The sequence below is a fragment of the Sorex araneus genome, chromosome 1 (assembly GCF_027595985.1).
Source record: "Sorex araneus isolate mSorAra2 chromosome 1, mSorAra2.pri, whole genome shotgun sequence".
NCBI classification, from domain to species: Eukaryota; Metazoa; Chordata; class Mammalia; order Eulipotyphla; family Soricidae; genus Sorex; species Sorex araneus.
The window spans coordinates 429,689,317-429,709,165 of record NC_073302.1 but is presented as its reverse complement, the minus strand read 5'-3'; the positions used below and the strand labels follow the sequence as shown (position 1 = coordinate 429,709,165).

At 59.4% G+C, this 19,849-nt stretch overlaps 1 protein-coding gene across 2 annotated transcripts in view; it reads left to right on the top strand.

Annotated features, from left to right (window-relative positions):
- Positions 1–18,842, top strand: part of PODXL (podocalyxin like) — a 44,935-nt gene extending 26,093 nt beyond the window's left edge. Inside the window, exons 2-8 of one of the 2 annotated variants that reach the window (XM_055132162.1) lie at positions 8,522–9,250; positions 11,241–11,485; positions 11,697–11,780; positions 14,184–14,331; positions 14,424–14,485; positions 14,602–14,769; positions 15,846–18,842. In XM_055132162.1, the coding sequence (XP_054988137.1) occupies positions 8,522–9,250; positions 11,241–11,485; positions 11,697–11,780; positions 14,184–14,331; positions 14,424–14,485; positions 14,602–14,769; positions 15,846–16,043 (1,634 nt within the window). In that variant the 3' untranslated portion in view covers positions 16,044–18,842. Of the gene's footprint in view, positions 1–8,518; positions 9,251–11,240; positions 11,486–11,696; positions 11,781–14,183; positions 14,332–14,423; positions 14,486–14,601; positions 14,770–15,845 lie in introns of both variants that reach the window. The other variant, XM_055132158.1, reaches the window with a different exon arrangement.
- The last annotated feature ends 1,007 nt before the right edge of the window (positions 18,843–19,849 follow it).

Below are 19,849 nucleotides of genomic sequence, written 5' to 3'. Positions count from 1 at the left end.
CCGGTGATACCCAGGGGTTACTCCTGGCAGTGCTGGGCGACCCTATGAGATGCCAGGGATCAAACCCGGGTTGGCTGCTGGGTTGCCCTTTCCTCAGTACTGTCGCTCCAACCCCCACTACTAACCTTTTCCTTTTTCTTTTCTTTTTTAAAAATTTTTTATTATCTAATCACCGCGAGATACTGTTATAAGCTTTCATGCTTGAGTTTCAGTCATACAATGATCGAACACCCATCCCTCCACCAGTGCACACTCCCCACCACTAATCTCCCCAGTGTACCCCCTTTCCAGCCCTCCCCCTGCCTCCATGGCAGACAGTTCCCCCCATACGCTCTCTCTACCCTTGGGCATTATGGCTTGCAGTACAGATACTGAGAGGTCATCACGTTTGGTCCTCTACCTACTTTCAGCACGCATCTCCCATCCCGACCAGTCCGTCCAACCCTCATTGACTTAGTGATCCCCTCTCTATCCCAGCCGCCTTCTCCCCAGCTCATGAGGCAGGCTTCCAACCATGGGGCAATAAATATTCCTGGCCCTGGTGTACTGTCCTCGGGACTAACCTTTCTCAGTATGTCAGCATGCTCAGAGGACCATGTGGTGCCAGGGGGTCCAATGCCACTTGGGTGCGAGCAAGCCTCCTGCCCGCAGCCCCGTCTCTCCCGGCCCTCAGTTAGTCCTCTGGAGTGAGTATCTCTCTCCGCACAGTACTGAGCAGTTAGTGCCATCAGGGGCTGGACCCGAGCAGGAGGGCTGCCTCAGCCTTGGACAGGGTCTGTATTTACTCTATCCATTACACCGCATGCCTCCTCACCTGTCCCCCGCACTCCCACTGAGGCTCTTTTTGTTCCAGAACACTCATGCATTTCATCTCTCTTCAGACTTGTCCCTCCCGGTGTCTGACTCACTAAGAGCACTGGCTGGGGAGTCCCGGGTGGAGCACCTTCACCTGCAAGCGTGAGGCCCCCCGGGGACCCAAGCCCTGCCCCTTTGCACAGGAAACTGGAGCTCTGACTGGCTCTGGCGGGGATGGTGCTTCCGTGCGGGTGTGCCCCATGTTTTTCTGTATTTTTGGAAAGGAGGAAGCAGAGGGTGGGGACCTCATCCAGCTTATCAGGGGACGCGATGATGATTTGTGGCTGGTCATGCGCTCTCGTGAGGGATGTTACCCCTGACTGGGTGGGTGAGGTGAGGTGAGGTGCCCACCAGGCTTCTCTGTCCCTGGGGAGGGAGTGATGAGCGCCACGCCCACCTGTGCTTGGGCCACTCCTGGCTTTGCGGTTAGATTAGGTGGTGCTGCGGGGTGTGGGGGGGGTGGGGCGGGGGGTGCGGACTCCTCGAGGTCAGTAGCAGAGATGGATCCGGGGCTGGACCCAAGCAGGAGGGCTGCCTCAGCCCTGGACGGGGTCTGTAGTTACTCTGGAGAACAGGCTCCCTCCTTCAGATGGGCGGGGAACAGCCTTGCCCCTCGAGAAGGTGGGGGGACCATCTTCTTTGGGGGGGGCATGGATTCTTTTTCTTTTTCTTTTTTTTTTTTGCCTTTTGGGTCATACCCGGCGATGCACAGGGGTTATTCCTGGCTCTGCACTCAGGAATTACCCTTGGCGGTGCTCAGGGGACCATATGGGATGCTGGGAATCGAACCCGGGTCGGTCGTGTGTAAGGCAAACGCCCTATCCGCTGTGCTATCATTCCAGCCCCCCCTTTTTTTTTCTTTTTGCTTTTGGCGTCATACCCGGCAATGCACAGGGGTCACTTCTGGCTCTGCACTCAGGAATCACCTCTGGTGGTGCTCAGGGGACCATATGGGATGCTGGGAATCGAACCCGGGTTGGCTGCGTGTAAGGCAAACGCCCTGCCCGCTATGTGATTGCTCTAGCCCCGGCAAGGATTCTTTTAAAAGTCTGATTCGCTGCTCACCTCCCAGTCCAGTCTGGATGGACTTTGTGCCTTGCTGTGTGTCAGCCTGACCCCCGCCCAGCCCCCGGTGCGTGCGGCCGCCCCTCTGGCTGTGGGTCTGGACCCTGGAGCTCTTTGCGGTCTGTTCCCGCGTCTTTGGGGCTTGCCCTCCTCTTTTCTTCTCCTCGGATCTCTCCCGTGCTTCCTGGCGTTACAAGATGTTCCAGGCTTATCTTGGCTACTGCTCCCTGCCAGCACGCATGGAGCCGCTGCTCCCGGGAGCCCTGGTTGGCTGACGGGGGAGCAGTTGGGCTGGCAGCACCCCCGCCTTCTGTCCTCTCACAAACGGTTCCCAGGAGCACAGTCAGGGACTCGTGGACGCGCACAAATTTGTGTCTGCATCCAAGTCTCACCGCCTCAGAACACGGGTTTGTAGTGACACCTCTCTCTCTTTCTCTCCCCTCCCCTCTCTTCCTCCTCTCCTCCTCTCCTCTCCTCTCCTCTCCTCTCCCCTCCCCTCCCCTCCCCTCCCCTCCCCTCCCCTCCCCTCCCCTCCCCTCCCCTCCCCTCTCCTCTCCTCTCCTCTCCTCTCCTCTCCTCTCCTCTCCTCTCCTCTCCTCTCCTCTCCTCTCCTCTCCTCTCCTCTCCTCTCCTCTCCTCTCCTCCCCTCCCCTCCCCTCTCCTCTCTTCTCTTCCCCTCTCCTCTCCTCTCCCTCTCTTCTCCTCTCTCCCCCTCTCCTCTCCTCTCTCCCCGTCTCCTCTTCTCTCCTACACTCCCCTCCCCTCCCCTCTCTCCCTCCCCTCCCTTCCCCTCTCCTCTCCTCTCCTCTCCTCCCCTCCCCTCCCCTCCCCTCCCCTCTCGTCCCCTCTCCTCTCCTCCCCTCTCCTTTCTCTCTCTCCCTGTCTGTCTCTCTAGCTCATTTTGGGTTACACCTGGCAGTGCTCAGGGCTTACTCCTGGCTCTGAGGGGGTCACTCCCACTGGCTCAGTGGGAGTGCTGGGGATTGCACCAGGTCCACTGCCCCCAAGGCAAGCACCCTCCCTGCTGCTCTCTCACCCCAGCCCCTTTAGTGAAGTCTCCCTCAAGCCTCGTCCGCCAGCCTCATCTGTAATCTCTTTCTCCAGGGTGAGAAACGTGGCTTGTGGCACATGTCCTTAGTTCCAGAGTCGCAGCCCTAGCGGGCAAGTGGCTGTCACTCAGATGGTGTGGGAACACTCGGTGCCTTTTGCTGTTGATGTCGATTCTCTTTGTCTTTCACTTTCCAGCTGAAAATATTTCCCGGTGACTTTAGTCAAATTTTTTTTTTTTAACCTTCAATCCACCAGTGTAACAAAGTTAAATTTATTTTCTAGGTTTTCTTCATGTCGTGGGATGTCCTGAGTGTCTCAGTAACCAACTTTGCCCTCCCCTTGCATGAAGTAAAGTTCAGTTTTGGCGGGGGGTGTGCCATTCTGCGGGGCCCCAGTGCAGTCTTCTGTCCGTCACCCCAGAACCCCCGTCTGCAGCTTCACTGTCCTCCAGTCAGTTGCTTTTCCCACCCAGTAATCACGGATCCGTTGTGTAGTTTTGCCTTTTTCATAGTATACAAATGGAGCCCAGCCCTGTGGGTAGAACTCCACGAGACCGTCGGCGGTAGTTCCCTCGCTAAGCCGTCGCTGCGTGGATATGCCACAGTTCTTTTATCCACTCACGCACTGCGGAATATCTGGATTGTTTCCACGGTGGCCACACACGTTTGCAGCTGGGCTTTGGTGCCACCATAAGAGCTCTTAGCTCTCCGGGCAAATACGGAGAATGGGACTGCTCAGTCCATGTGGCAACTGTGTGCTTCACTGTGAAAGAAGCTGCTAAACTGTCTTCCAAAGTAGCGGTACCGTTCGCTCTCCCGCTAGCCGCGTGTGAGAGTTCCTGCTTGGCACGCGCCCTGCCAGGTGCTCTCTGAGCTGTATGTCAGGACCGCGTCTGAGCTTGCACTGGCACTTGCTAATGAGTAGTAATGAGGGTGAGGTGTGTGTGTGTGTGTGTGCACATGTGCTGTGTATGTGTGGTCTCTGTGTGCGTGTATGTGTGCTGTGTATATGGTCTGTGTGTGCATGTGTGTGTGATCTGTGCTGTGTGTGCACGTGTGTGCGCATACGTGTGTGGTCTGTGTGTGCGTGTGCTGTGTATGTGTGTGGTGTGTGTGTGGTGTGTGTGTGTGTGTGTTTGCACTCATTTGCCATCTGTGTCTTTCCTTTGCAGTTTTGGCTTGTTTTTTTTATTGTTGAGTTTTCAGAGGTGCCCCCTGGGCCCCCTCACCGAACTAGAGCAGCTTTCAGTAGGAGTGTGGAGCGGGTCTCCTGGGCTAGACCCCAGCGTGAGACCCAGTCTCTGCCCACTAAGTAGGGTGTTGGCTGTCGGCCTCTTTGGAGATGTCCTTTACTATGAGAAAGTGGCCATCCTTTCTAGTTTGCAGTAGTTTAAAAAAAAAAACACAAAAACAATTACGAATAAATGATGCATTTTGCCAAATGCTTTTTCTCCATGTGGGGAAATGATCATAACTTTTCTCATTTAATGTGGCACGTCATTGTTTTTCGGATAATTAAATTAGCCAGGAGATGAGCCTCGTTTGTCACAACGTACTGTCCTGTTCATACATTCCCGCATCTTAGTCTTTCATTTTTGTTTGGGGGCCACCCCCGGTGGTGCTCAGGGCTTCCTCCTGGCTCTGTCCTCAGAGATCACTCCTGGTGGGGACCCTGTATGGGGTGGCAGGGATCGAACCCAGGTGGGCCACGTGCGAGGCAAATGCCTTACCCATTGTACTCTCTCTCTGGTCCCTCTTCTGCATTTGTGTGGTTCCCCCAAGACTGAAATGTCCACTGAAGCAGCCCTAATGGAAAGATAAAAATAGCTGGTGAGGGTGCTGACAGCCGGGACGCACAGCCTGGCAAATGGGCACGGGATCTGGGTCAGCCGATTTGGGAGAATTCAGCAACCCTGTCCACAGAAGTTTCCAGCAACGCTTTCTCGGTAGCCCCAAAGCGGAGACAACCCAAGTGGCAGTGGATGGCTAAACCAAAGGCGTCCTGTCCCGTCGAGGCCCCTCCTTCCGCAGTCCTTCGGAATCAACCTGCGCCCATCTGACACCACCGTGGACCACAGAAACAGTCTCAGGGAAAGCTGCTGTCGCCTGGTGTTGTGAGTCCCTTCACGGGGCCCAGACAGACTCCTGGTCGGGAAGCGCAGTGGTAGGGGCCACCGTTGCCTGTGGTCTCCCTCGCGTGGGCATGTTCCTGTGGCCAGGAGGCAGTGGCCGGGTTTCAAATCCTGGCCCCGCCGTGGCTGGGGGGGAGAGCGCGAGGGTGGCCGAGTGTAAGCCTTGCCTGGCTGAACCCCGGCCCCACTGGCTGTTGCCCCCCCCTAAACACAGTGTGTGCAGGCGCCTCTGTCTGCCTGCTGTGTGTGATTTGTGGGTTTGATGCACTGTGTAGGATACACCTTTGTGGGCACTGACTGAACAGTGGGAGGGACAGAAGGCCCTGCTCTGTGGCTGTTTGTTTTTTGTTTCTTGTTTTGAGGCCACAACAGGTGATGCTCAGGGCTTACTCCTGGCTCTGCCGTCATGGGATCAACATAGATCTGTTTGCTTGGGCCTCTTGACTGGTCAGGGACCCAGAAGATCACAGGAATCTCTCCCCACTGCATGATCCCTGTTGTGCTTCCTGGAAGTTCAGTTCGGCTCTTGCTTCTCCTGCCCGTGGAAACCCATTTCCCCCACCCTGAGATCAGGGTCATGTACTCGGGTACCCGAGCCCATGGGAACTGCCTCAACCGGCACCGAGAAGAAGCACCTTGTCCCCCAACGCTCTCCCAGCAGACCCAAAGATGCCAAACGCCAGAAGCCTGATTGGCTGATGAGCCACTTAGGAGGGAGAAAGCATCACCAGTGTGCCACCCACGGAGACCTCTCACAAACCCTCCCTGCAGAGTCAAGGGACACATGAGCACTTTAGAACTCCTGAAGTCTGGCAGTATTTTCCGAGTTCCTGGGGATGGGGGTGCCATTTGAGCCCTCCTGAGGAATGAAGTTAGAGCGTGAATGAGCAGTGAGACCTGGAGGGATCTCTTGCGCATCTAAGGCTTTCTTGAAGGTCACGGCGTTCCAGAGAATTGTGGGCTGCCGCTGAGTTCAGGTCGCAGGCCACCAACTCACAAAACAGGACCAGGCTGGAGGTGGGGAAGGCGCTTGCTTTGCACGTAGCTGACCAGGGTTCGATCCCCGGCATCCCACATGGTCCCCCGAGAGCATCGCCAGGAGTGATTCCTGAGTGCAGAGCCTAGGAGTAACCCCTGAGCACTGCCGGGTGTGGCCCCAAAACCAAGGAAATAATTAAAAACCAAAACCAAAACCAAAAACAGCCCTACCTTTAACTGCTTGAGTTCACATATTCTATCAGAAGCCTCTAAGATTCAGCCTGAGAAGTCATTAAGGTGACCGTCTGTGCCGTTTAGATTTCCTGCAGGTTCCCTTCCCAGTGACTCATCCCTCCTCAGAGCACTGCTGGGAGTGGTTCCTGAGCACCACCATGGGGGCCCCCAGGCAGAAAAAAAGATATGAGAGACTAGAGCCCATTATTGCTCCATTATTCCTGCAGAATTCTGACTAGTGCTGTGCTGGCAGCCACAGGAAGACCCTGACCGAATGCTTGAGGGTCTGTTACCGGCACTGCAGATACAGATTCTTCTGCTTCGCAGCAAAATGTGTGTGAGAGAGAGTGTGTATGTGGTGTATGTGTGTGCGAGTTTAAGAGTATGTAAAGTGTGTAAATGTATGTGTGTGTGTGTATGAGTGTGTGTCAGAGTGTGGGTATGTGTGTGAATATGAGTGCGAGTGTATTATGTGAGTGTGAGAGTATGTGTGTTAGAGTGTGGCTCTGTGTGCAAAGGAGAGCATATGTGTGTTGTGTGAGTATGTATATGTCAGAGTGTATGTATATGTGAGGACATACATACATTGTATATATGTGAGAGTGCATGTATGTTGTGTGAGTGTGTGAGGGTATGTGTATCGGTGAACGTATGTGTGTTGTGTGAGAGCACATGTATTGTTTGTGTATGTGTGTGTATGTATATGTGAGAGCGTATGTGTGTTGTGTGAGTACATGAGTGAGGAGTAACCCCTGAGCACTATGTGAGTCTATGTGAATATGAGTGTGTATTTGTGAGAGTATATGTGTGTTTTGTGTGTATCTGGGTGTGTATATGTGAGAGTGTTTGTGTGTTGAGAGTGTAGTATGTAAGCATGTGTGTTGTGAGTGTGTGTATATGTGAGAGCATATGTGTGCTGTGTATGTATGCATGTGTATACTGAAAGCATATGCAAGTATATGAGTGTATGTATGTTAGTGTGGGTATATGTGTGTGTCTATGTGAGTATGTGTGTCTGTGAGTGTGTGTATATGTGAGAGGAGCACATGTGGCCTGTTGTATGCATGTGTATACTGAAAGCGTACGTGTGTTGTGTGATTATATGAGAGTGTATGTGTTAGTGTGGGTATATGTGTGCGAATGTCTGAGTATGAGTGTGAGTGTGTGTATATGTGAGAGCACATGTGGCCTGTGTATGCATGTGTATGCTGAAAGCGTATGTGTGTTGTGTGAGTATATGAGAGCGTATGCGTGTTAGTGTGGGTATATGTGTGTGTATGTCTATGTCAGTATGAGTTTATGTGATTGTGTGTATCTGAGAGCATATGTGTGTGTATGAGTGTATGCGTGTGCATGTGAACACACCGACACGTCCAGCAGTAGATCCCGGGCCGCTCTCCTTTAGGGCACACTCTGTGCTGGGTATTTGCTCCGTGTTCGGCCGTAGAGTGGGTCAGAGGAGGCAGCTGGGGGGTGGGCCCGAGCCCCGAGTCCCCTGGTCTGCAGTGCCTCTCCCCTCCCGCAGGGGAGGGCGGTGCCCTTGGGGCTGGCAGAGCGAGTGGCCTCTGAGGTGAGGCCAGCTCCTCTCCACCAAGGCCCTCTCTCCGCGCAGGGGGCAGCTCCCCAGCGCCGTGAGATGCCATCCATGGGGACCACCGTCCCTTCCCCCCACTCAGCCCCAGAAACCAGGAGGGAACCAGCCTGGATTCTCCGCGGGGAGCTGGTTCTAGCCGCAGGACAGCCGTGACTGCGCCCTCTTCTCCGTGAACACGGGGACCGTGGATCAAGGGCCTCCCTTTCCGGGCCTGGCGTGCCCGTCACTCGCCCCCACCCGTTTCTTCCCTGCACGCCTGTGTAGCCGGGGGCTACCCTCGCCGCCTGGAGAGCTGGTCTCCTTCGCCCTCACCACCCGGGCACTTGGGTCCGTGCAGGGGTGTGGGTGGGCGAGAGGGAGCCAAGGTGATCTGCCGGCCTGGCTTTGGGGTGGTCATGAAAAGACGTGCCCCTGGCCCTGGGGAGGTCCAGGAACCCCCCCTCCCCCCGCAACCCGCCCCATCACCCCTGTTCTGCAGAATTTCCCTCGACTTCCTCTGCCTGGCTCTGGGGGGGGGGCGTCTCCCACGCCAGACGGCGGCTCGGACGGCCCGGGGTGAGCGCTGGAGACTCGGGGGGGCCCTAACTGGGTCCTCTGTTGTCTTCCGCAAGCAGGAGAGGTCCAGCCTGTGGACCCACCGAAGAGCACGGCCACCTCTGCGGCCCCGGGCCAGGAAGTGACGACCACGGCGGCGCCCGCGGCGGCCAGCACTGCTGCAGTGACCGCGGCGGCTCCCAGCGCCGGCGCCCAGACGGACAAGGGTGCTCTGGGCGCTGAGCCCGAGGGCGCTGCGGAGAGGGACCCCGACCCGGCCGCCGCGGTGGCCCCGACCACCGTCCAAGGGAGCTCGGCGCCCGCCCCCGCGCCCAGCGACAGCGCGTCCGTGGGAGCCCCCGCAGGGGACGCAGGGGCCACTACCGCGTCCACCCAGCCCAGCCCGGCCGCAGAGCCTGAGCTGCCCACGGACAAAGCCCCCGCCGCCGCCAGCAGCTCGCCCGCCGTCCCCGACGCCGCCCCCCAGGGCCCAGACCCGGCTGTGCAGGCGGCGTCCAGTCCGGTGCCCACCAAGCCGGCCCCCACCGGCGCCCAGGACGGGGCCCCGGGCGCGACCACAGACTCGGCCCCGGAAGCGGGAAAGCCGGCGACGTCGCCCCCCGCAGGAGCGAGCCACCCGGCCAGCACGGCCTCTGCGCCACCCGCCTCCCCCAGCCCGGCCGCCGCCACCGACTCCGGGGCCCCCGGCAGCACGCCCCGGGATGGGGACCAGAGGACGGTGACACCCAGTGGCCTCAGCCCTGCGGCGGGCTCCACCTCCGTGCCTGCGGGGTCACCTTCCACAGCGAGTGAGTAGCCTTTGGGGCCTGGCAGCTTTCTGTAGGTGCCCCACCCACTCCCACACACTGAGACCTGCCCCTTCCCTCCCCCCAGGCTGTGTGATCTGCCAGCTCCCTGTACAGTGCTCAGGGACAGACCCACAGCTCTGGGACGCCAGGGGTTGGGGGTGTGCGGGGGGCGGGGGGGGGCGGGAGGGGCAGGGTTCTTTCCCATCCTTGTTCTGTGGCCGTCCACAGTGCACTGTGCTTTAGTGGATCCCGTGATCCCTGGTTTGACACATTCCAGCTCACGCACACATCCTAGCAAAGTGTTTTTGGTTTCTTTGGTTTTGGGGTTCTTTTTGCTTTTCAGGTCACACCCAGCAATGCTCAGGGGTTACTCCTGGCTCTGCACTCATTCATTACTCCTGGTGGGGCTCAGGGGACCATATGGGATGCCGGGGATTGAACTAGGGTCGGCTGTGTGCAAGGCAAATGCCCTACCTGCTGTGCTATCACTCTGGCCCCGGTTTCTTTGTTTTTTTTTGGGGGGGGGGGCTTTTTTGGTCACCCCCAGTGATGCTCAGGAGTGACTTCTGGCTCTGCACGCAGGAATTAGTCCAGGCTGTGCTCGGGGACCATATGGGATGCCGGGGATTGAACTCGGTTGGTCGTGTGCAAAGGCCTACCTGCTGTACTATTGCCCTGGCCCTGGTTTCTTTGCTTTGGGGCCACAAGGGTTACTCTTGATTCTGTGCTCAGGGATCACTGCTGATGGGCTCGAGGGAATCAAACCTGGATTTGGCTGCGTACAAGGCAAACGCCCTACCTGCTGTACCATCATTCCAGCCCCCAACCCCCTGCCACGGACTCTATTTTAAAAGTTTAGTCCTGTTGTCACTCCTGGGCATGCTGGAGGCCACAGCCCTCAGTGCTTCTGGGGAGAAGGGGCCCGTGGGGCCAGGGCGGGGCCCAGGGCCTGGCCCACGGGGGGCGCATGCACCCTACCTCACAAGCCAGGCTCGCCTCACAAGTCACCCCGTTCATTTTCGTGGTGCTGAGGACCCAATCCAGTTCTTGTGTGATTTGGGGCCACACCCAGGGGTGCTCAAGGCGGAGTCCTGGCTCTGCACTCAAGGATCACTCTTTTTTTTTTTTATTTTAATTTTTTTATTGAGTCACCATGTGGAAAGTTACAAAGTTTTCAGGTTTAAATCTGTTATACAATGCTCGAATACCTATCCCTTCACCAGTGCACATATTCCACCACCAAGAATCCCAGTATAGCTCCACCCTGCACCCCCACACCCCTAACCCCCCCATACCCCTAACCCCCCCACCCTTAGCCCCCTCCCCCGCCTGTGTAACTAATAAATTTCACTTTACTTTCACTTTGATTGCATTCAATATTTCAACAAAACTCACTATTACTGTTTGGAGAGTCTCTCCCCTAAAGTCAGACCTGCTGAAAAGGAAGCATTAGATAATTTGTTTTTCGAGGATCACTCTTGGTGGAATGCAGGGGACCCTCTGCCTTGAGCACCCCTGGGTGTGGCAGTGGGGTGGGGGACATGAACTCAGGTTGGTAACGTACAAAACCAAGGGCACACCTGTAGCTCACGCTTTTTTTTTTTTTTCCGTTTTCTTTTTTGCAGTTCTTCACCCATTATGTTCATTTAGAAAGTCACCGACGGCACAGGAGCCTTAAGGCCGGGCTCGTGCCACAGTGGTGCGTGCCAGGGCTAAGAGCCAGCATGCTGCCAGGGGCCTTCCACGGTGGGACGGGGGGCTCAGCGTGGGGGGCGCCTGCCTCCCAGTTCCCTCGTGCTTCTGTAAAACTGGGGCGATTCTTGGGGTGCCTTCCGTGAGTTGTGGGGCAGAGTGTGTGAGCTGGTGCCTCAGTTTCCCTAGCCTGCAGTTGAGATGGGGTGAACCACCCACCCCGGAGCACAGACCTTGGGCCAGGAAGGACGGGGTTTCTCCGGGGTGCTGACGCCGTGCCCTTGGCTTTCCTTCCCAGGTACGGTGCCACCGGGCGTGATCCCGGGACATGAGCCAGATGCCAGCCAGAAGCCTGAGGTCACTGAGACCCCAGCACTGTCCACAGGGAGCACCTCCCCGGACACGGTGCAGCCCACGGACAGTTCCGCCAGCCCGATTGCTGAGTCCTCCACGGTAGTGGCTGCAGACTCCAGTGCTCCCGTCACGTCTTCCGCCCCCCACGAAATCCACCCCTCTCCCACCGCAACTCCAGGGAGCAGCAGGGTAATTCCAGCAGGGACGGGGCCCAGTCTGGTGTGAAGGGCTCTGGGGTGGGGCTGCCGGGGACCCTCCGCCCTTTGTCCCTGCTGGACTCAGGCTTGTCCAGCGTCTGACCCTACCTGGCCTTACTCTTCCTCAAGTGCTCTCTGTCCAAGGTGGAGGGGGGCTGGCGTGGGTGCGGGCTGGCAGACTCATCCTCAACGTCTGTCCCCAGGATTTTTTTGAGATACACTGTGAACCGCCGGAAAGGTTCTCGGAGAAGATGCTGGTCCTCAACTTCACCAAAACAGGACTGTGTGTGAGTACTATGCAGCGGGACCCTATGGGGCCACCCCCAGGTGGCGGGGGCAGGGGGCTCGGGAGCAGGGGAAGGGCTGGAAGTACCTTTCCCTACCTCGCTGAGGGATGGCTAGTGCAGATACTCCCCGCCAAGTGCTCACCACAGGACTCCCACTGCAGTGCTCACAGAGGCCTGAGACCCTTACTTAGCCTGGGGCACTGGGGCCCGGCTGCCTGTAGTGCAGGGTGGGACTCCTTGAGATCAACAGGACTAGAATGGAAAGGAGAGACTTTGTGCACCTAATTTTACCCATTCTAATAGTATTTTTAAAGTAAAAACATTTTATTTGGAGGTATTTTTTAGGAAGGAGAGAGAGGGAGAGAGAGAGACAGAGACAGAGAGACAGAAATGAACTCGGGCTTCTCCAAAGGCAGAGAGAGCCCCTCACACATCCCAGCATCTGATATGAAAGCACACGTCTCAAGAGGGGAGGTGGGGGGGTGCTGGAGTGATAGTACAGCAATAGGGCGTTTGCCTTGCATGCGGCTGACCCGGGTTCGATTCCTAGCATCCCATATTGGGCACTGCCAGGTAACTGTGCTCAATTACTTCTTGAGCGCAAAGCCAGGAGTAACCCCTGAGCATCATCGCCAGGTGTGACCCAAAGAGAAAAAAAAAAAAAGGGGGGGGGGAGATGCAGGCACCATATGTGCTCGGGCAGCATATGCGCCTCTAATAGATAGTGGGGACATTTTCCTGGTCTGATGCTTCCTGGTTCTCTGACACCCCCACTCTAAGCCAAGAGGTCAGTTAAGCCCCTGTGTCGGGGACCACTGCTAACAGCTGTGCCTCTGCCCACCCCTGGGAGGACACAGAGCTGGGGTCCAGCGCTGGGGCCTGCGTGCTGCGGGCGCTGCATGGCTCTCTACTGCCCTCTGCTGGTCTGTCTGCTTCTGTTCCGGGACCTACAGCGGCAGGCCGCACGGGGGCGTGCTAACCCCTTTGTTGCCGCCCGCAGTTTCTGCTTGTTTTCTTTCAGGCCTGTTTTGCCAGGATCGCCCCCCCTCCCCCCTGCAGACCTTTGCCAAAGCACATGCTGAGACCAAAGTTCATGCTGTTTGTGGTGGCGGTGCTGGGGACTGGAGGGGGGGTGGGCGGCTTGGGGGGGTGCAGGGGATTCCTGTGTGCGGGGCCCATGTCCTGCTGTATGGCCGGCCGCATTCCTGGCCCAGGAGCAGTTTTCCAGTGCCCCTGGGGTCAAGGTTGTCGCACAAGGAGCAGTTTTCCAGTGCCCCTGGGGTCAAGGTTGTCGCACAGGGCAGGGGTCAGTCTGGTGCTCACCCTGACTCTCTCTGCAGGCTCCTATTAAGGACCCAAACTTGTCCGGTGCAGGCTGGAGCGATAGTGCAGCGGGGAGGGCTCTGGCTTTGCACAGGGCCAGCTGGCACGGCTGGCGCTGCCAGGAGGGATCCCTGAGTCACAGAGCCAGGACTGAGCCCCGAGTATTGCTCCAAAACCAGGACAAAGAAACCCCCAAACAGGCCGGAGTTATAGCACAGCAGGGAGGGCGTTTGCCTTACACGCGGCCAACCTGGGTTCCATCCTCAGCATCCCACGTGGTCCCCCAAGCACCGCCGGGAGTAATTCCTGAGTGCAGAGCCAGGAGTCACCCCTGAGCATCGCTGGGTGTGACCCCCCCAACCCAAAAAAACACAGTGAAACTTGTCAAGTGCGTGACTGGTGTGAGAAGCTCTTTCCCCCTTTGCTATAAAAAAGGAAGGTGGAACCCCTTTCTCTGCCTGGTGCCAGGCTGTGAATGAGGGGCCTGAGGGACCGTGTGTGCATGCATATCTGCAATTAGCCAGAGCAGGAGTCCTGTCCTCCATCCCATATGGAGTCACACTCCGGGGTCTGAGTCGTCTCTGCCGTCCACCCCGACCTCCTTGTCATCAGCTGTGTCAGCCACGCCCACTTTCCACTGGGAAGTGCTGGTGGTCTTCCTGGGGGTGGTGTCTCCTCAGAGCCGCCCACTCACCCTGCTGTCCTGCCCCCTCTGGAAGGAGCACTGGGGCCACCGTGGGGCGGGGACCAAACCCAGGGCCTTATCCATAGTACCAGGTGCCTGCACCAGCCACCAGGGTCTCTGAGTCTGGGCCCCGTGGCTGGTGGCCAGAGCAGCCGGGACACTTGGTGCTCTGCTGCTGTGGCTGTGTCGTGGGCTGTCCTGTGTTCCGGGTCTCCCCCTCTGTCCTCATGGGACCCGGGCTTTGAGGAGCCCCAGGGCGAGAGGCCTTACTGGGCCACGGGCGGGGTGCAGCCAGGAGAGCAGAGTCCCAGAGAATCGGGGGACCAGCCTCAGGACCTGCCACCACCCACCCACCCACCGGTCCAGAAGAATCACCGGGGGTCTCGCCTCTGCAGGCCGGGAGCCCTCCTGATGACAAGCTGGCGACGCTTCTGTGCCAAGCGGCCAAAGCCACCTTCAACCCGGCGCACGACCAGTGCCACATCTGGCTGGCCCCCGTCCCGGAAATCCAGGCGCTGGCCGTCAAAGAGATCACCATTCAGAGTGAGTGGCGTGTGTTGGGGTTGGCCCGCGGGGCCCCACGGCCCACCAAGCGAGCGAGCGAGACCCCTGAGCTGTCTCTCCCCTCCCCGCAGCCAACCTCCTTCCCCAGGACGTGTATGAGTCGCTGAGAGACAAATGGGATGCCCTGAAGGAGGTAGGTGCAGGGGTGAGGGGGGGAGGGGGATGGCCGGGGGACGCCCCCTCCCACCACTGCTGGCAAATGCCCGGGGGGCTCCGTTCTCACCTGTGCTCTCCGTCGGCGGCCGTCAGGTGGGCGTCAGCAACATGCAGCTGGGGGAGCAGGGCCCCCCCGAGGAGGCGGAGGACCGGTTCAGCATGCCGCTCATCATCACCATCATCTGCATGGCGTCCTTCCTGCTCCTCGTCGCCGCTCTCTATGGCTGCTGCCACCAGCGCCTCGCGCAGAGGAAGGACCAGGTGAGCCCCCCGCTGGAGCCCCCCTGCCCGGCCGCATGGGCCCCGTGTGCGGGGGAAAGTGAGTCCCCCACCGCCCCGGCCTTTCAGGTAGCCAGCCGGGAGGCGGTCCGGAAGCTTCCGGAAATTTCCGGAAGGGAACGCCCTAGTGCTCGCTCTGCTCCCGTGCTCTGTCGTGCTCTGAGTGAGTGAGGGCCACGCCGGGGACTGGACCAGGTGGACCGCCCTGGCCTCGGCACCAGCTCCACCACCTGTCTCCCTAGGGTCCCCACACCTGGCTTGATCCCACAGAAGCTGCGGCAGAGACTCAGGGTCCCTGCCCAGGGGGGTCCCTGGAGCCCCTTGGGTGTGAGACCTGAGCAGCTGAGAGGGTTTCTTCCACCGGGGGCTTCTGCTGTGGATTCAGCCGGCCGCGGGGCTGTCAGCTGGTTGGTTCCCGGGGTGCAGCCCGAGGACGCTGGGTCATGCTCCCATTCCCCCCGGGGCCTGGGGGCGCCCACCCCAACCTGGTTTAGGGGTGGACTGTATTTAGGAAAAGCTTCTCACACGATCCTCGAGCACATCCCAGATTGTGTCTCCAAGAGATGGAGAAGAACGCAGCCTTAGGGGAGAGAAAGCGCCACCTCCAGGGAGAACTACCTTTAGGAGACAGAAAGCACCCCCCCTCCCCCCGGCCCCCAGCAAAAGTGCGACCTCCAAAGCGGGAAAGCACGCTCTCGAGAGAGGGGGACAGGCCCTGCCCCCCACCCCCATCCTTTTGCTGAGCCGCCCCGAGAATGAGTCACTCTCTGGCAGGGAGCCCCCTCAGTCATTGTGTGGGGGCCCCAAGAGGAAGATGGGGGGGTGGAGGACAGGCGGGAGGACTCCCATCCATCCCCCTTGCCGTCTCAGCATGGCCCTGGAGGAGGGGGCAGGGGAGCAGGGTCTTGAGACTCTGGACAAGGCCTGGACGAGGCGGCCCGGGGCCTAGGAGGCCTGCCTGGGGTTGGGGGGTGGGGGGGTCGGGGGTTGAGGGCCGAGTGCCCTGGGGCTCTTTGGCCTGCTGGGTCCCCAGAACCGTCCTTTCTCCCCGCGTCCAGCAACGGCTCACAGAGGAGCTGCAGACCGTGGAGAACGGCTACCACGACAACCCCACCCTGGAAGTGATGGAGACGTCGTCGGAGATGCAGGAGAAGAAGGTGGTCGGCCTGAATGGGGAGCTGGGGGACAGCTGGATCGTGCCCCTGGACAACCTCACCAAGGACGACCTGGACGAGGAGGAGGACACGCACCTCTAAGCGGCGTGGACAGGGCCAGCGGGCTCCACGCCGAGCCACCTCAAGTGCCACTGGACAGGGGAGGGGACGCTTCCTCGCCGAGCCGAGGGGCAGGCCGGAGGGTCCCACCCTCCCCCCCGCCCCCTCCACCTCCCCATGACGAGGCCTTAACTTTTCCCCTTTCTAGCTGAACACATCGCGTTTTGTCTCGGTTCCTCTCCCGAGAGCCTGCCCGGGCCCAGATGAGCTGGAGGGCTTTGGGCCGATGGGTGGCAGCCTTCAGCACCCCCGTAACAGCCTGGGGCCCCCAGAGCGAGCCGCCGGGGTCACACTGGGTGATGACAGTCAGGATGAACACGGAAACCTTTGCATTCCACCCAGGGCACATTCCCAGGGGTCCATGCGTCTGCCCTGTCCGGGCCGCCCCCGAGCGCGCCCCTGTCCCCTCTGTCATTTATCACGCTGTGGGCCCACCCTGGCTGGTGGGGGGCCAGGTCCGGGGGCTCACCTCCAACACCATGCTCTGCCTTCCGCTTTCCTCACATTGTTCTAGGATGAAAAGGGCTTGGGTGGGGGTGGGGGCTCCACCTGTCAGTGAAGGGTGGGGAGGACCATGAGGAATGGGTCCTCATCCTTCACTCAAACCCGGGGGTGGCACCCCCAAGGTCAGCAGCCGTCACCCAAGGCCAAGGGCTTGCTTGTTGGTGGCTCACGGCCTGCCTGGCCACCGGGGGTGAAGAGGCAGCTCAGGGACACCCCCGGGGCCCCACCTGCGCAGGAAAGGCCTCGGTTAGAGGATGACCCTCCCCCGGCCCCCCACGTCCACAGAGACGGGGTCTGGACAGACAATCCACGGGGCGGCAGGAAGGGCCTGGCTGTGGCAGTTCCCGGGGGCTCTCAGGGACTTGGCGGCTGGCTGAGGGTTTTGTTGCTCATCCCTGTGGCCTGGAGGAGGCGTCTGTTTGCAGCTGATCCTGGCTCTCCTGGGCTAGGGGAGGGGGCGGGGGGGGGGGGCCTGGCGGCCTGCCGCCTCTCCCCTGCGGCCTACCATGGAGCTCGGCAGCTGTGTCCTCTCCGGGGTTCCAGCCATCCGGGTGGCATCTCAGGGAAACCAGATCCCCACTGCGCCCCCCCCGCCCCCCCCTCTACCTTCCCCCCCCCCCCCAGGGGCCCGGCAGGCAGAGGGCTCAGAGGGGCAGCCGAGCGTGGGAGAATGAAAGCTCAGGCCTGGAGGCAGCACCCCGGCGGGCTCGGGCTCTGAGACTCGTTTCTCTGTGACGGCGGTCTGTGGCGTCCGCGGCCACCGCCGGCTGCCTGGACGTCACGCATCTCTGCCCACCTGTCTGTCTAGAGAGATGCAAGTGTTCCGACTCGCTGGATCTGGCGGGTGGGCGTGGGGGTGGGGGGGAATATCTGCCTCCTGGGGGAGAGCTGTTTGCTTCCTCCTGCCCAGCTCTGGGTCACTCTGCCCAGGGGGCCACTGTCCCTCCGGCCAGGCGTGTCGGGGCAACGGGTCTGTCCCTGCCAAGAAGCAAATCAAATGCTGTGACCCTGGTGTCCTCTCGTGGGAAGAGGAGGGCAGTGGGCAGGAGGGATGGTGTTGGGCCGGGAGGCGTGGCCGTGGGGCTATCCACGGAGAGCCCCAAGACAGCGGGGGCTCATTCAGGGGCGGCCTCTTGGTGCCCCCCCACCCCCCCGCCCTCATGCCTTTGCGGGCCATTCCGGACTCCTGCCCACGCCTGGTCTTGCTCAGACACCTTTGGCTAGCCACGCCCCCCGGCCCCCCAGCGGGGATGCGCCCTTGGCTGGAGCCCTGGGCCTGTGTCCACGCCGGTTTGGTCCAGCCGAGACGTGAGTCCTTTCTCGCCCCCCCCCCCCCCACCCCTCAATAAGGAAAGCAAGCAGAACGTTTATTCCAACCGTTTCTAGAGCTTTATCCTTTTTTTTTTTTTTTTGACAATATACTGGAGAAACTTGGAAACATTATGTTCAAGCTGATCTATCTATATATATATGTACACATGGTTCTGGGGATAATGTAAATACAGTGGCCATGCCCTGGTCCGCCCTGCACTGCTTTAAATGAATCTTCTTGGCACAAGCCTTGTTAGCTAGGGGAGGCGGTTCCTCCACCCCCACCCCCTCTCTGATAGGAATGTAAATGTTTCTTTTACTAGAAATGACAAGTTTGGGGCTGTGTGATTTTTTTTTCCCCTTTTCTTTGACGAACCATAAAGTATCAGGCAGATTGAGATCAAGTCTCTGTCCAGCGGATCTTAACCCGGATCTTGACTCCCACCCCCACCCCGCCCTGGCCCCAGGGAGCGTGTTTCAGCGACCACCACCTTTTACAGAAAAGGAAGTCCAGAAAGATAAGGGGGACTTAGTCCAAATCTGTCACCCATGACGACAGAAGCAGGACTAAAACATGGGGTGCAAACACCGTGCAGAGCCGGGTGCTGGCAGGGACACTGGCCCCAGGCAGCCGGGCTGGGGCAGCGAGGGCAAGAGGACAGCATCCTTTCTCCGCCCTGGTGGCCTCCTGTGGACTGCGGGCGTCCCTCCTGGGCGGGGGCAGGCCCCGGGGTCAGCCTGGGGAGCGCGAGCGACCTTCGTCCGCGCTGCTGCTGGTGTGCCCGGAGACTGCGGGGGACCCCCGCTGGACTGAGGCCACGGGCCTGTGTGACTGAGTGAATGTGGAGGCTGCCCAGCACGTGTCTTAGTGGACAGGGGTCTGAAGTACACTGGAATTTACTGAGAAACTTATTTGTAAAGACTAATTATTGCCATTTTCTTACGGAAATATATTTTGGAAACTTGTATATTTGGCTGTTGTGTATGTGTTTGTGTGTAACTCTGCTCGGCCTTCGCCTGGGCCTCAGGCCCACCCCCACCCCCAGCCCCTGCTGCTGCCGCCCTGATTCTGCCCCGTGGGTCAGGGTGGTGGGGGACAGGGCGGGCACAGCTCTCCATACAGTCTCTCGGGGTGCCGAGGCCCGTCCCCAACATTTCTGCCCGTTTTCCCTCTGAGTCACCCACCAAGGCACAGGGGCGGGTTCCCAGGGGGCGGCTGCACACGGCAGGCGGAGGGAGCAGGGAGCCAGGGCTACCCACAGAAGCCTCTCGACTCTGGAGTATCAGCGCATCCTTGGTCGGTTTGCGACCATGACTGGGGGGTGGGTGGGTGGGGTCCCCAAAAGAAACCAGGCAGAGGTCCTGGTGGTCTTTAGCAACCAGGGTGCTTTTTGGGTCACACCCGGCGATGCACAGGGGTTACTCCTGGCTCTGCACTCAGGAATCACCCCTGGCGGTGCTCAGGGGACCATATGGGATGCTGGGAATCGAACCCGGGTTAGCCGCGTGCAAGGCAAACGCCCTACCCGCTGTACTATGGCTCCAGCCCCCCAGCCCTGGGGTGCTTCTTACCTATGCCAGAGCATCCCGGATTTACTTGGCCTACGACCCCCCTTTCAGAAGAGACCTGACTCAGGCGCCACAGCCCCCGGGCGGGTCCAGTGCTGGGAGGGGGTACCCGAGTCCACACCGAGAACACTGAGCTCACAGCATCATCTTCGTGCCGTGGAAGGGGGCAGCTCCTGGCAGAAGAGAAACCCCAGGGCCGGGCTCTACATACCGTGTCTTCCGTTTGCCCAGCTCAGATATGTTGGCCACTCTAGTGGCCGGGAATGAGGCTGCCCCGAGGGGCCACCTGGGTGCCACGCCCCCCGAGGTCTTTCCTCGCCCCCGGGCCGCTGGCATCTGACCACCACCACTCCACTGCAGCAGTTCCAACGGGGGCTGTCCCCCTGGAGGGCAGCGGCCACAGC